Source organism: Schistocerca piceifrons, chromosome 2 (assembly GCF_021461385.2).
Source record: "Schistocerca piceifrons isolate TAMUIC-IGC-003096 chromosome 2, iqSchPice1.1, whole genome shotgun sequence".
Lineage (NCBI taxonomy): Eukaryota > Metazoa > Arthropoda > Insecta > Orthoptera > Acrididae > Schistocerca > Schistocerca piceifrons.
In genome coordinates, this window is record NC_060139.1 from 31649336 (window position 1) to 31665034 (window position 15699).

A 15699-nucleotide genomic window follows, 5' to 3' on the forward strand; every position below is an offset into this window, starting at 1 on the left:
TTTCTAATAATAGTTTTTCAGTTTGTTCCTCATTTAAGTGGATGCTGCTAAGCCGTTTTGGAGCAGTTTCATTACTTTCTGTCACAATAACAAGAAAAGTGCATAATTTTAAAAAAAGCAAATGTAAGTGGGCTGGATCTCTCAGGCTCAGAACACATTTCTTCCCTTGCCAACAGTCAACAGGCAAACAAAGAAGAATGGTGAAACAAGTATTGCCCTCTAGGAAATTTAACTGAGAGCTACAATGAATTGCTTAATCATAAACAGTGCACTCTTGTGGAATTTTTAAAACAAAATCCACCTGGCTCTGGGAGATCCAGCCTTTCGATTCTAGAGTTAATAACGTTTCTAAATCTAATAGACTTACAGTGGAATTTGTTTCCATTAATTCTAAAACATAGTGGAGCATGTCTTTTGCAATTTTAGGATACTACATCTTCATTGCATTTAATTTTGTTAACAAACATAGGCAATGTGTAAAGGGGCAGACAGAAGACAAATGTGAATAACTGTAAGTCCCCTGCACCTTGATACTGATGTACAGATTTTGTAAGAAGTTTCATGTGGAAGAGAAATATTTTCTCTTAATTATAACTTTGCATTTCAGTTACCAAAAAGTTGGTGTACAGTGGCTGTGGGAATTGAATCTGCAACGATGTGGAGGTATTCTAGGTGATGAGATGGGACTAGGGAAAACAGTGCAAGTCATTGCTTTTCTGGCAGGCCTTGCACATAGTAAATTAGTTGCACGTCATGGTGGGTAAGCATCTTAAAATTAGAAATCCTTAAACTACATTATAAATCAGAAATTGAATATTTTGTAACTTCACTATTTGTATGTGTTTTGATTATTTCACCAAAATTTTAAAGTTGTTGCTTCTTCTTTTTTTTTTTTTTTTTTTTTTTTTTTTTTTTTTTTTTTTTTTTTTTTTTTTTGCGTGTTCTGCCTTACTAAATGAGACTTGACATTCATCCATGGTTGTTAGTTTTATTATTGGTTGAAAATGAAAATCAGTTATTTTGTTTCCTTTTTCTTTGTTTGGATTCTGTTCTGATATTTAGTTAAGAATTCTTATTGAATAAATAAATAAATTAAATTAAGTTATTTTGATTAAATATGGTGTCATACTATCAAATGTTTATTTATATTACCATGCTCTTATAGCTATCAAGGTTTGGGACCTGTTTTGATTGTGTGTCCGACCACTGTTATGCATCAGTGGGTGCGAGAATTTCATACTTGGTGGCCACCATTCCGAGTAGCTGTGCTGCACGAGTCTGGTTCTTTTGATGGTAAGGAGAAATATATTTTTATTTAAGTTGCTCTTTTTATACTGACTTCAGTATTGTGTAAGTTCCACAGTAACTCTTAAGTTCTAAACTAGAGATGATATAATTGAGAAAATTTTCTTCTAAGTAGGCAGTTGAGCAGTTTTGTTTTTAGTTCCTGGAGAAAATTGTTCTTACAGCTCTTACATAACGGGACAGCCAAAAAAACCTTGGATAGGTAATGCCAGTTTTCAATAGAAAAATGTTGAGTGCAAACACTGTTACCTTCAGCAGAGGTATTTCAGTCAAGCAACAGGTATATCTTGGTACAGCAGCATATAATAGGCATGCACCGTAGAAAATATCATTCTTGTCAAACACAACTGGCTCTTATCCACATGAAGTAACAAGTGCTATCTACAGGGGATCGCAAATTGATTTCATATGTCTATTTTTCCAGAAGGATTTTGACACCATTCCTTAAAAGCGGCTTCTGATCAAATTTATGTGCATTGATGGAAAGTCATAAAGTAAAACAGAAGTCTGGCATTTCCCAAGGGAGTGCAATAGGCTGCCTACTGTTCTTGATCTGTATAAATTATTTAGGAGACAATCTGAGCAGCCCTTTTAGATTGTTTGCAGGATAAGATATCTGTATGGTGCAAAAAGTGACAATTGTCTCCAAAAAAAAAGAACACTGAAAGCAGTCTGTTAAATTTCAGTTACAAGGTTTAAAAGATGTAAATTCAATTAAGTACCTAGAAATTACAATTATGAACAACTTAAATTTGAACCATTGCATAGAAATGTTGTAAGGAAGATCAGTCAAAGACTGTGTTGTATTGGCCGAACACTTACAAGATGCAACAAATCTACTAAGGAGACTGCATACATTGCCCTTGTCTATCCTCTTCTGGAGTATTGTTTCACCACATAGTGTCATTATCAGTTAGGAACGACAGAGGACATGAAAAAAGTCCAAAGAAGCTCAACTCGTTCTGTATTATCATGAAAAAAGGGAAAATTGTCACAGATGTGCTACGCAAGTTTAGTGGCAACCATTAAAACAAAAGCATTTCACGTTACATCAAGATTTTTTCACAAAAGTCAATCATCAACTTTCACACACACAAGCATCTGCCAGCAGCAAAATGTGTCAAAGGCTTTAGGATGAAGACTGTGTAATACTTTATAACAACAAACTGCTTTCGATGAATATGACACCACAAAGGTTTACATTAGGTTCGTTTGAGCAGTTGCCAGCGGGTTCATGTGCATGCACAGTTGAGTCGAGGGAGAGCAGTACCTTCTCCCACTTTTGGCTACTTGAAGTGCGGCTGATAGCTGTATCGGCAGCAGCAACAAGCAGCCAGATGCTACCCAGAAAAAATTTTTTGTTGTACCCAAGATGGCAGATTTGTGCATGCGCAGAGCAGCCTGAGTTGAGCTGTAGTGGTGGGAGGGGTATGGGGAGTCTCCAGTAGTGCGTGGAGGGGGGGAGAGTCTCCACATGGCCTGTGTTTAAATTTAGTGATTTTGCTATTTCCTCTTCGTATACAAGTCTCATGTCAAGTGAAAAGAAAACGGATTTATGTGGCTGGGAGCTATCACGTCTGTTAAAATACATTCGCATAATTGTGGAAGGCTGAAATGTGTTACTAGTTTCAGTTTGCTGATTTTATTTTATTTTCAGGTTTGTGGGTGTCAGGCATTAATTGCCTTGCAGAACAATGAAGTTATTTTTGTCAGTTTGCTGAAGAAATTTGGCTTTTAGTAATCTTTTTCGCGGAGGCATTCAGTTTATTTGAAACACTGTTGGCTAGTGTCAACTCTTTGCTGAACTTCAAATGCACGTTTTTATCTTCTGGCATGTATTGCGTTACGTCATAATAAAGAACCAAACATGAGTTAATACTGTACCAACACTCCAAGAAAATTTGTTTCCCGAAAACCACACTGAAAAGCTTAATATCAGGTTGCAGCCTGCTGCTTTGTAAATCTGGATATATGAACATTCACTGTAAGACGAGTTACTCATTTTAGTATGGTTTACAAAATACTGATGCTCTTGGAGTATCCTCTGATGTCCTTCTTTATTTATGACCTAACATAAGACATAATGTTATATACATACGAACATACGGGCTTCATACGTCATCGTAGCTGCGCATGCACAGTAACGACGTTCCCTGGCACTCTCTGACAACTGCTGAAATAAATTCTTACAGATTGTGGGAAAATATTGTGAATGGTGGTTTGAAAAGTGTTACTTTCAAAATAGATTTCATTTTATGCAAGATGAATTATGTTATGTGTGTGAACGTGGTTTGAATTTCTTAAATAGCGGAGAATTTGATTCTCATTTAAAGCTTAACACTTTGAGAGCTAGCCACTTCAAAGACTTTTGAACCCAGAAGACCAGACATTTATGACATTATTTAAAATTTTACTGGAACATTTTACTGGTGTATCTTAAAAGGAACCCATTACCTAAAAATGCTTGAATTATTTGACGCATTTAAGGTGAGGCAGAGTCGTGAATGTGGCGACATGATGATGTAAAGTCTTAACACCACCCTGATAAACCTCAAACCCCAAATGCGCCATGGTTTATGAAAGAAATATGACTTGCCAGGTTGCATTTCAACCCTTCCTTATGTAAGACCATGAGAAAGGTGTAAGTTATGTAAATGCTCTTCCATGGATGCATCCGTCACAATGATGTCATCGAGATAGTTCATGCACCGCACCCCAGAACACACACTACAAAAATGCTGAAAAATTGTCGATGCACTAGCCACACTGAACGAGAGACACTGATATTGGTCAAGGGCTTGTTAAGCACAAGGAGTCATGTAGATTCTTTAACAGAACTGTGTAAACAGGCTTCACATAAATCATTTTGAAGAGAATCTGACCCTCAGTGAATTTAACCAATAACTTGTCAAGACGGGGCAAAGGGTAAGTTTCAGTGACAGATTGAGTTTTAAGTGAAACTTAAGTTTCCGCAGAGGGAAAGCTAACTGTTGTGACTGGCAATTCGCAATTTTTCACAAACACAACTTTTATTGATGTAAGTTCACAAGATTGATGACTGAACAACAAACAAAAGGTAAACACACACACACACACACACACACACACACACACACACACACACACACTAGTAACAGGAGACGAAGATGTAATCTTCCATGGTCGCAGTACACGAGGTCGGCATCCGGCGTGAACTGAACTTCGGGGCTGGTTCTAGCCCCTAAATAGCTGTCTCCAGTCAATCATGTTCTTGTGTAGTGATACTTACTGCAGGCCGTGGCTCGAGGACCACCAGCAGGAAGCAGTGCTCAGAATGTTTGTTTCCATTACCTTGTATGTAAATAGCCGGTGTTTATCATGGTGCTGTTGGTACGCCTTGGCCATTGACAACCTTGTCCTCTATGGTGTAATATGGGTTGCCATTCCTCAGGGGCTACCTTGGCTCCAAACACCCCTCTCCCCTTGGAAAAGCTGGTGTGGCACGGGCGACCACAGGGGAGAGAGTACCAGTGTAGGCTGATCTGCAGCTAAGTCCTCCTGAAGGAGATGGTGGGACCCGGCCGCCGGAGAGTAGGGTGTCGCTTTCGGCACGAGGCGGCTGGAACGCCGCAGCGGTGGTGGTTGCGAGGCGACGTCAGGCTGGGCAAGCAGGATGGGGATGTCCGCATTGTCCAACCGAGGCGGCGCCGAAGAGTGGCCAGGAAGTGGGTTCAGGGGAAGGTCTCGGAGCTCTCCTGGGTCCGGAGTACGTGGCAGCGCAGGGCTAGCAGCCAGCGTCTGCTGGCTATCTCCGGGAAGATCTTCCACCAACTGAGTAGAGGGCATCAACATAGGCCCCAAGGAAGGCACCGGCAATGGAGAGAGAGGAGCCGGCGTTGTGGGCTGCGGTTGCTTGAGGAAACGAGGACGCAGTTGGTTGCGGTGATGCAAAACCAACCTGTCGCCCAGGTGTACGTTGAACAGTGGTCGACCACGGGGCCATATAACGATCCCCAGAAGCCAGCTGGGCTGGGGCCCGAAATCGCAAGCCCACACCTTGGAGTCAGATGAATACTGGGAAGCACCTGGCAGGGCGTGAGGTCCAACCTGTGGCAGGAGGAGATGGAGTAGGGCAACCACGGAGCAGTTCGGCTGGACTCTTGTCACCCACCGGCGTGGCCCTGTAGGTACTGAGAAATAACGTTAGAGCTTCTTCCGGAGAACGGTCCTCCATGAACTTCTTCATCTGAGTTTTAAAAGTGCGAACAAGGTGCTTCGCCTCTCCATTGGATTGGGGATGGAAAGGAGTGGTAAAGACGTGGTGGATACCATTATCGTGACAGAATTTGGCGAACTCTTGACTGCGAATTGCGGGACTTTGTCTGCTACCAGGGTGACGGGAAGGCTATCAGTGGAAAATATTTTTGATAGGGCCATGATGGTATTCTCTGTGGTGATAGAGGAGCATCGGATAATGAAAGGGAAGTGGGAGTAGGCACCTGTGACAAGTAACCAGTAAACACCGAGGAAGGGTCCCACATAATCCACATGAATCCATTCCAATGGGAGGGAAGCAACCGACCATGATTGGAAGGACCGGGGCAGTGTGTGAAGGGCTGGGTACACTGCTGACAACCCCGAACCATGCACTCCATGTCCACTGTCATGCCTACCTAGAAGAAATGGCGATGTGCGAGGGTTTTCGTCTGGGCAATACCCCAGTGACTTTGATGTAAGACGTGGAGAATGCAGGACTGCAGGGAAGTTGGTACGATGACTCCTGGAGTGGCGTCATTTTCCGCACGGAGGAACACTGTTGACGGCCACCAGATGATGGCGTGTGAAGAAGAAGAATCAGAGGTCAGCCTGGGGACAGAGGAAGTGTCGGCCAGCTGCAGAGAACATATCGGCGCACCAGGTGGAGGAGCGGATCTGCGGTCGTCGCTGCAGCCACCCTTTCAGCTGTGACTTGGAATGCAGCTAACGCATCCTGTATGTTGTCATCGACCTGAAAAATTAGCAGGTCCGATGAATCGAATGCCGAATTGTGGCCAGAGGAGAGCTGAGACAAGGCTTCGGCGTTGGCATGCTGGGAGGTGGACCGGAAATTGATAGTGTACCTAAAACATGCAAGGAATAGGGCCCATTGCTGCAGGTGATGGAAAGTCTTTGTGGGTAACTGGTCTGATGGGGAAAATAAGGCCACAAGGGGCTTATGGTCAGTGATTAAGCGAAAAGGCTTACTGTAAAGGTACGGGAGGAATTTGTTACAGGCAAACACGATGGCAAGGGCCTCCTTCTCAATTTAAGAATATTTGCATTGGGCATCCCAATTCATCCAGGAGACGGTGCAAAAGGACAGCCATAGCCAAGAGGAGAGGAAGAGAGGGGTTATATGGCGTGAGACAGGCCGCAGAGTGCAACCTCCTCTTGAAGGTTTGGAAAGCTGATTCACAAGCTGGAGACCAATGAAAAGGCACATTCTTTCGGCATAGGTGATGGAGGGGCACTGTAATGTGGACAGCGAAGCGAATGAACGTTCGATAGGGGGGGATCGCCCCAACCTTCGCATAAGAGGAATAGTTGATCAGTGAGACTGCTGCTCCAGTATCCACCTGCATCTGCAGCTGCTGACCGTTGACCTGAATGTCAATCATCAGCTTGGAAGATCCCGAAGACTGCACCTGGTTGACATCCATGAGTATAGGCCCCCAACGGTCATTGGCCGGATGAGGAGGGGGCTGCCAAGATCGGCAGACTGAACTGACATGTCCGTTACGGGTACACACGGCACAATACGTCGTCCGAAGGCGCAAATTCCTGGACAGGGCGGCTGCCCTGTCTTCGTTGTGCAGAACAGGATGGCTGTCACCGTTCATCGGAACGGACGGCGGCAACGTCTTCGACCTCTGCCAGTGATGCAAAGGGGCTCCGAGGCGCGAGGCGTCATGGTCGCGGAGGGCCGCCATTTCCATGCAGGTTTCCAAACGCTTGTCGGCTGCCATAGAGATTTCATACTTGAATGCTAGATCAATGATCTGGTCCAGAATAGGATTGCGGAATCCAAGAGCATCGTGCTGGAAAGCCGCATCAGGGGCGGCCTGGATGAGGTGGTCGCGGACCATCTTGTCTGTGTAGTATCCTTTGGAGACTCGTGTTGAAGTGCCATTTCCAGCTGAGACCTTGCAATTTCGCTTCCCACTGGTGGTAGGATTGGCCAGCCTTCTTGCGACACTGGTAAAATTGGACACGGGCAGCCAACACGTGGAGCCGTCGTCAATTGTAAGGTGCGTAGAAGTTCACAAATCTGTGAGAAGTCAAATAATCCAGAGGTCAAGGTTGGAGTTTTGTCAAGAGAACATACACTTTGGACTGGTTCCCTGACAAAAAGTAGGAACGACGAGCAGCCTCCTGGACAACCTGGTGGATTTGAAAATGCTTCTGGAGCCGCTTCTCATATGTTTCCCAGTCTTCAGCATCCTCGTTGAAAGCGGGAAACAGTGGGGGCGGCGGAACCGGGCGGTTTTGCCAGAGTTCCGTAAATAAACGTTCCTGTGTATCCAGAGAGTTCTTGCAAAACTGTTGAAAACCTTGTATTAAGTCATCCACACTTTGGACCAGCTGCTGTAGGACAACTTCCACCATGAGGAAGACACATGCAGGCACCAACTCGTCGCCACTTGTGTTGTGACAGACAATTCGCAATTTTTTACAAACACAACTCTTATTGATGTAACTTCAAAAGGTTGATGACTGAACAACAAACAAAAGGTAACAATAACTATGCCAGTACTAGTCTCCTAATTGAGTCAAACAAAAGTTCACTTCTAATTTTCCACAAAGGTTTGTGGTAAAACACACACACACACACACACACACACACACACACACACACAGTAGTAAAAGTCCAATTCAGAGACGAAGATGTAATCTTCCACAGTCACAGTACACAAGGTCAGCATCCGGTGTGAACTGAACTTCGAGGCTGGTTCTAGCCCCTAAATAGCTGTCTCCAGTCAATCAGGTTTTGGCATGGTGATACTCCCTGCAGGCCGTGGCTCGAGCTCCCCCTGCAGGAAGTAGTGCTCTGAATGTCTGTTTCCATTATCTTGTATGTAAATAGCCGGTGTTTACCATGGTGCTGTTGGTGAGCCTTGGGCATAGACAACCTTGTCCTTTGTGGTGTAATATTGGTTGCCGGCCCTTCAAGGGCTACCTTGGCATCGAACACTAGTCAATCTTATTCGTCTACTACTACCCTTTTCGCAATCGCAAGGGGGGAAACCACTCACTTGGTATAATAGGCTGGCACAGAAAAAAAAAAGTGGCCGCGCCACAGGTTTCAGGGTAATGTGGGCTGCACAATTAGTGGCAAACCTAACCCATCTGAGAAAAAGAGACAAAACTTGGAACACAGAGAATGTAAGTGATGGTAAGGGATTGGTGAGAAACGAGGTGCACCATATATGAAATGGAAAAACAAAAATAATTGAAAGCATACAGACTGAACAAATTTGCAGTGTCAGCATCATCCACTACCAAAAAAGTCAAGGAATGAACCACAGCTTTATACATAATGGGAGCCATAAATTGCCCCAAAATTGGAATGTACTGCTTGTTGTAACTCAACAAACATAAAGTAATAGGAAACAATGCTGGAGATCCCAAATCCACATGAGTTTGTGACTTCAGTAAAGTTATGGCAGCACCCATGTCCACTTTTAACCTGAGCTTTTTGTCCATCACTCGCACCTCGATATTAACGACCATGGAAATAACACACAGACGCTATATGTCCTTTTTTCCTTTAATCATTGCAAGTAGCCGTGCACCTGGGCACACAGCCCTGTGTCATGTTGCACGAAGTGCATGGGTAAGACGACAGTGCAGAGTGCTGCTGTTGCTTTGGTCGTTACTGTTGCTTGGTGTGACGCTGTCCTGCATGGCGCAGCGGTTGTGGTTGGATGGCTGCCACACCACCCTCTTCTCGAGAACTGACTTACGCCCGATGACCAGGAACAGGAGCCACTGCAGTGATATCACACCAAGCCTCAATCTGCTCACTTGCAGCTCGAGACACCTCAAAAGATTGAGCAATATTTAACACTTCAGCCAAAGATTGATTCTGTCACTGTAGTGCGTGTTGATGCAACTCCTTGTCAGGAACTAACCGACAAACCGACCTTTGCGACGGAGGCCATGGAGTTTGGGCGTCGAATCTCGGTAGGACTGGTGAGGCTGTTTAAGAAAATGATAAAATGCAGCAATGACATGCATACATTTACAATGACGACTTGACAACAGCCAACTCATTTTGTCAAAATGAAAGCAACTTCGGTGCCTGGAGAGAGGGGGTAACTGGCACAACAGTTGGTAGGTACGAGGGGAAATAGAAGAAAGGAACAAAGTCTCACACCTGTTAGCATCAGTGACACCAGAGGTGAGGGATTGTTGCCAAAGCTGCTTCTCATAAGCTTCCCTGTCTTCGGCCACATCATCATAATGGGGAAAGATCAGTGGGTATGCCAACAGCATGGGAGCCTCCAAAGCTATTGTGGCCAACAAGTTAATGATAGCAACTGTTAAGATCCTGCTGTTGCTTGAGGTGAGATTTGAGCACTGCCTCCATGGCCAGAAGAACCGAAGGAACAACCAATAGACCGAGCACATGGAAGTGAACAGCACACTCGCCACCAATTGTCATAATGTGGACCACCACAGGCAGCCTCTGGTGGTTGGCCTGTGCAGATGCTGCTGCCAGAAAATTCAAAGTGTAGTGCACTGGTGGCCCGGTGCTGTGACGTATATCCAAGTATTATGTACAGGATTATAGCAATCTCCCTCTCTAAGTTTCACATCTGGTGCTCTCCCTCTCTTAAGTTTCACATCTGGTGCAGTGTGGTTTACATGTTCAATCTTTTGTAAATAATTGACTTAATGTACTTCTAATAATATTCTGCTGTTTTGCATCTTAACGATTGATATGTTTCCATTCGAAGTATTTGATAGTAACTCTAAAGCTGACTCTGTTGCACTGATTTTGCAGGACGAAGGGAGTCACTGATTGGTATAATAAATTCGAATAAGGGAATACTTGTTACATCATATGTTGGTGTTGTACAGCACAAGGATGCCCTGACAGCCAAGAACTGGCACTATGTAATACTTGATGAAGGCCACAAAATTAGAAACCCTGATGCACAGGTAACCTGTATAATTTCATTTCCACACAATTTCAGGATGAAACCTACAGAATTATATGTGGTTCCTGTTTAGCAAGCTAAAGAACATTTTCTTTTCAGGTTACACTTGCAGTAAAAATGTTCCGTACGCCTCATCGAATTATTTTGTCTGGGTCACCAATGCAAAATAGTTTGAAAGAATTGTGGTCTCTCTTTGATTTTGTGTTTCCTGGTAAATTAGGCACTCTTCCAGTGTTTCTGGCACAGTTAGCTGTTCCAATTACACAAGGTGGATATGCGAATGCTTCAGAGGTACAGGTATGTGAATATCTCCATGTTTTACAGTCAGTGATTGCTTTTGCCAAATACTAGTGCTTTGCAGTCAGTTTGGGATAAACATCAAATTTAAATCTCTTAAATAAATAATTATTTTTTGTCATTGCTCTTTAATGACTATTGCCTAGAACAATGTTAATTTATATTTATTTGGAATGATAAATTGCATATAGATCTGAACTCATCTTGAGCATGCAGAAATGTGCACTTGTCAGCTCTTACATTCTATATCTGCAGGTCTTGTGTAACATTTGTCATAGTCATTCTCTGTTTGATCCATTGATGTGTGGTGCTACAAACAGATTATCATGATAAGCTTTCTCTCTTTTTTTTATTAAATAACAAAAGAGGTCCCTTTTCCCATAAATTAAGCCTCACCTATAAGAACTGCAATTGGATTCATATGATAACCCATATTTCAAATTACTGCAGAAATACTACCTCCCTTCCCAGAATAATGCAGTGTTAATACAGATGTTATAGATTTTATGTTACCTTTTCATGGTGGAAGTACAGTTATGGGGAACCCATCTGCAGTTTGGTAGATTTTGTCTTACTGGCCGTTCTCAGAACTGTAAGTAGTACAACTCATTTAGGATGTTACGCATCATCTGTAAACGTATACCATGGGTAAATTACTGGACAACAGAATCACATGTCAAATCAGACAAAACAAAGGGTGCCTAATGTTGAAAACATAAACAAATAATATTTAAGCAAAACAACATACAACACCACTATGAATGCCAGGGAAAGGCTACAAGTGAATATCAAAATAAAGAAAAATTGTACAAAAAATTATAGGCTTTGAAATGAAAACAAGAATGGACTCAACCTCAAGACAATGTAGCCCCATCAAAACATAGTGCTTCAAAGTGAAGCACTACAGTTCCTGTAGTAGAAAATCAAATGCATCTAACACCAAAATGCCTCCAACCCACATATTACTCTTGCACATAGAAAATCAATTTACAATTAGTTAATAAATTCTGCAGCTGTGCCTTTGATATGAATACAAGTAAAACATGCAATACATATATGTACTGTGTTCAAACATTGATATTACATCTGGCTTACGTTTGATCAAATACCAAAAATGAATGTTTTTAATCATAAGACAAATGTATGTCACCTATAGACTGTTCACAGTACAGGATAGTGAGAAGTGTTTTGTCATGGTTTTAATTAGAATATTTTAATGTCTAAACATGACACTTGAGCCACAGCTCTCATATTGCTCTCATTTTCAGTGGGCAGCCAATATCAAGGCTTAGTTTTCTGATTGACTTGTTTTTACTACTAAACATTTCTAGTATGTCTTCACTGTCAGCACAATGTCTTGTGTTCAGGAGCATAGTTCAGATTGCCACTCAGCCATCCAATTTTAGGTTTTCCAGAATCAGTGAATGTGAATGCTGGTATGGTTTGTTTGAACCTAACTTGGCCAGTTCCTTCCCTAGCCTTGTACAGTGTAAGCCTATGCTCATGTTGCTAGTGACCTTGTTGTCAACAGGTTGTGAATTCTTAATCTTCCATCCTTTTAACTGTCAAGCAATGGAAAATCAAGAATGGAATGTAACAATATAACGAAAAGACAATGCTACTCACCATATAGTGTAGATGCTGAGTCACAGAAAGGCACAACAGAAAGACTCTTGGAAAGATGGCTTTTGGCCAACAAGGCCTTTGTCAAAAGTAGACAATATTCACACAATCACTCACTCACACAAATGTAACTGTGTAGATTCTGACTAGACAGTGGGAAGCAAAAGCATGCCTGAGCAATCTTCGTTATTTTTCAGGTTGCAACTGCGTACCGCTGTGCAACAGTATTGCGAGACACCATTTCACCATATCTTCTACGACGCATGAAAAGTGATGTGAAGGCACACATCCGCTTGCCTCAAAAAACTGAACATGTTCTTTTCTGTCGGCTTACTGATGAACAGCGTCAATATTACAAAGGTTATCTGGACTCTGGGGAAGTGGAACGCATACTTCAAGGCTATACCAAAGTTTTCCTTGGCCTTATAAATCTCCGTAAAATCTGCAACCATCCAGATTTGTACTCTGGAGGACCTAAACTTTTCAGAGGTGTAAGTTACTGTATTCTTTCAGTAATAGCTTAACTAAAAAGTTGATACTTGGTATGGATTTAAGCATTCCAGTTGTATCTTTCCTTTTTACACATTGTGTTATAGATTAATATACAAAGAGAAAAGAAACTGCAGAGGTGGGCAGATCAGAATAAATAACTTTATTAATGAAGCCTGCAGCAAAAAATAATAAGAAATTTTTTAAAAAGTGGTGGCTTTGAGGGACTTTTCAGCTTAAGGTTGACTGTGCCTTCTTTTATCAGATGTTCGCTCCAGCTGCTGTTAATGCAGTTTGGATGAAACCAATATAACATCCAGAATAGATTTATACAGAGTGATTCAAAATACCTGTTGCAAACTTCTAGAGGTCATAGAGGGGATTTAATAGATGAATGATTTTGATAAGGAATCCATGTCCGGAAATTTACCATTTGGATATAAAATAAGTTTGAAGACCAGATCACTTTCTAATCTCCCACTTACAGTATGCACAGAAGCTGAGAAGAGGGAAGAGGGAGCTGTTGTCAATTCCTATTTAGTTATGATATCACAGGAAAACTTTGTCTGACTACAACAGCAGCGAGAAATTGATATGCTTGAAACCAGAAGGATTGGCTGTGGTTTTCCACAGGCACACTACTCTCTTAAGTTTGAAGAGAAAGCCCTTCATCACATAGACGAGAACCCAAAGACAAGTACTTGAAACATTGCCCATGCCATGTGCCTCTGCAGCACACAGCACAGAGCTCATTGTGTCCTCTGTGTGCGTACCATGAAGTGGGAGATTTGAAAGTGGACTGATCCTCAAACTAATTCTACATCCATATGGTACATTTCTGGAAGTGGGTTCCTTACCAAAACTTCATTTACCTAGTCCCCCTACAATCCCTAGAAGCCTTCAGTAAGAATTGTGAATCACTCTTTATATCTTGAAATAATAAATTGCATGATGTGTCATGTAATAAGCTAGTGAATTAGCTCAGCTGTATGCATCTTACTTCGTACATTAGATTGTATTAATATTTCATATTACTGTACAAGTTATCTGTTTGAAGAGCTATCTATGAATAATCTCCACACTAAATCCTTCTGGATTGTTCCGTTGTTAATACATTGTAACATAATACAGACTTTTACATGGAATAGTGAGAAGTACAGGAGCCTCAAAACTGAAAATGTGTAGTCCCCGTAGGATACAGTATGAATGAATGAACGTATGCCCGACAGCAAACTTGTCAACCAGTATATGCAACCACCACCAGTTGTTGCAGGTGTCCCCAAATCACACATTAGTTAACTCTTTTTATTTAATTTTATCCCAATACAGACATGAGTTTCAAATTGATCATCAATCAGTGTTAGAAGCACTTGTGAGAAGTGCCATGAGGGGCTCATCTCACTACAGGCTTCACAGAGTTCAATGAAGTTTGACGATGATAACTTGGACCACCGATGAGCAATACTTCTACATGAGTTGTTTGACTAAAAACAAGTTTCCTACCTGAGTGGAGATCAGTAATCTTAAAATGCTGTCATGAATCACAGTAGAGCAGCGATTTGCAGCCTAACAACCCTTTATTTCATAGTCACAGAACATACAATACAACATGTCAGAGATACATTGTCCTAAGAGTAAGCAAACAGTCTCTCACTTGCCCAAAGTACATCACTCTGTGACATCCTCCCCATCCTGGTTGACCTCCAAAGGTACGGCCAGCTGCACAGGATGACTAATGATGTGACCTTCTGGTGTCCGGAGTATTATCGTCCTTACCCTGCCGTCTCTCCCTGGTAGTACCTTTTCTATCTTGGCCTTCTTCCAGATATGTCAAAGGTCCTCTTGGGTCAGCACGATGTCACCAGGGTGAAAGGGGATGACTCGTCCCGATGGGCGTTTAACTTCATGGTAGTTCCAGAGCTCCAATAGGTATTCTTTAATCCAACGGTTCCAAAAATTGTCACAGTTGCTGTCTCAGTCGGAATTCCTTTGTTAAATTGGTGTTCGCTGAAGGCTCTGGTCCCGTCAGAATAGTCGTAAGTTTTTCTCCCATCAGAAAATGGGAAGGTGTGAGTGCATCACAATCATCTCCTGGAGTTCACCATGGCTTCAATACTGATCAAGGTGGTGTTCAGCTGTTCCTCAGTGAGCTTTGCGAGTCCCAATACCTTCCGTAGGCAATGCTTTATAGTGCCCACCATTCTTTCCCACCATCCTCCCCACCAAGCCGCCCGGGAGAGAATGAATTTCCAAGTAATACCGTGGTGGGCGAGGAACTGATAAGTTTTTGTGGTGGTTATTGCCTTCCAAAGTTGGGCTAGTTCCATATTCGTGGCGTGGAATGTTTTCGCGTTATCTGTATATATCGTGTGGGGTATTCCGCGTCTTTCGGCGAATCGCTGAAGTGCCATAAGAAACTTGTCCGTTGACAAGTCTGTACAGAGTTCGAGGTGTAAAGCTCGTGTGGTAGCACATGTGAAAAGAGTGATATATGACTTGTGCATTTCCTTCCCCACTTTGATGAATAGTGGGCCAGCAAAGTCTATTCCGGTTACAGCAAATGGTTTGGCAGGTGAAACTCGTTCAGGTGGCAGCAGTGCTTCGATCTGTTGCCCTCATGGATTCTTCAATACCTTGTATGGGAGGCATGAGTGTAGGATTCTTTTGATGGCCTGACGAGCTCTAAGGATCCAAAATTCGGTTTGCAGTTCGGATAGTACAGAACGAACACCAAAGTGATGGAGGCGGATGTGTGTCTCTCGAATAACCAATTGTGTGAAGTAGTGGGAACCGTCAAGGAGTA

General features: G+C 42.6%; 1 protein-coding gene across 1 annotated transcript in view; it reads left to right on the plus strand.

The window, feature by feature from the left end:
- LOC124773234 (DNA excision repair protein ERCC-6-like) overlaps positions 1 to 15699 on the plus strand; it is a 111342-nt gene that overhangs the window by 28075 nt on the left and 67568 nt on the right. Inside the window, exons 6-10 of the mRNA XM_047249383.1 lie at positions 608 to 760; positions 1166 to 1293; positions 10331 to 10488; positions 10587 to 10784; positions 12605 to 12898. Coding sequence (XP_047105339.1) covers positions 608 to 760; positions 1166 to 1293; positions 10331 to 10488; positions 10587 to 10784; positions 12605 to 12898 — 931 coding nt within the window. The remainder of the gene's footprint in view (positions 1 to 607; positions 761 to 1165; positions 1294 to 10330; positions 10489 to 10586; positions 10785 to 12604; positions 12899 to 15699) is intronic.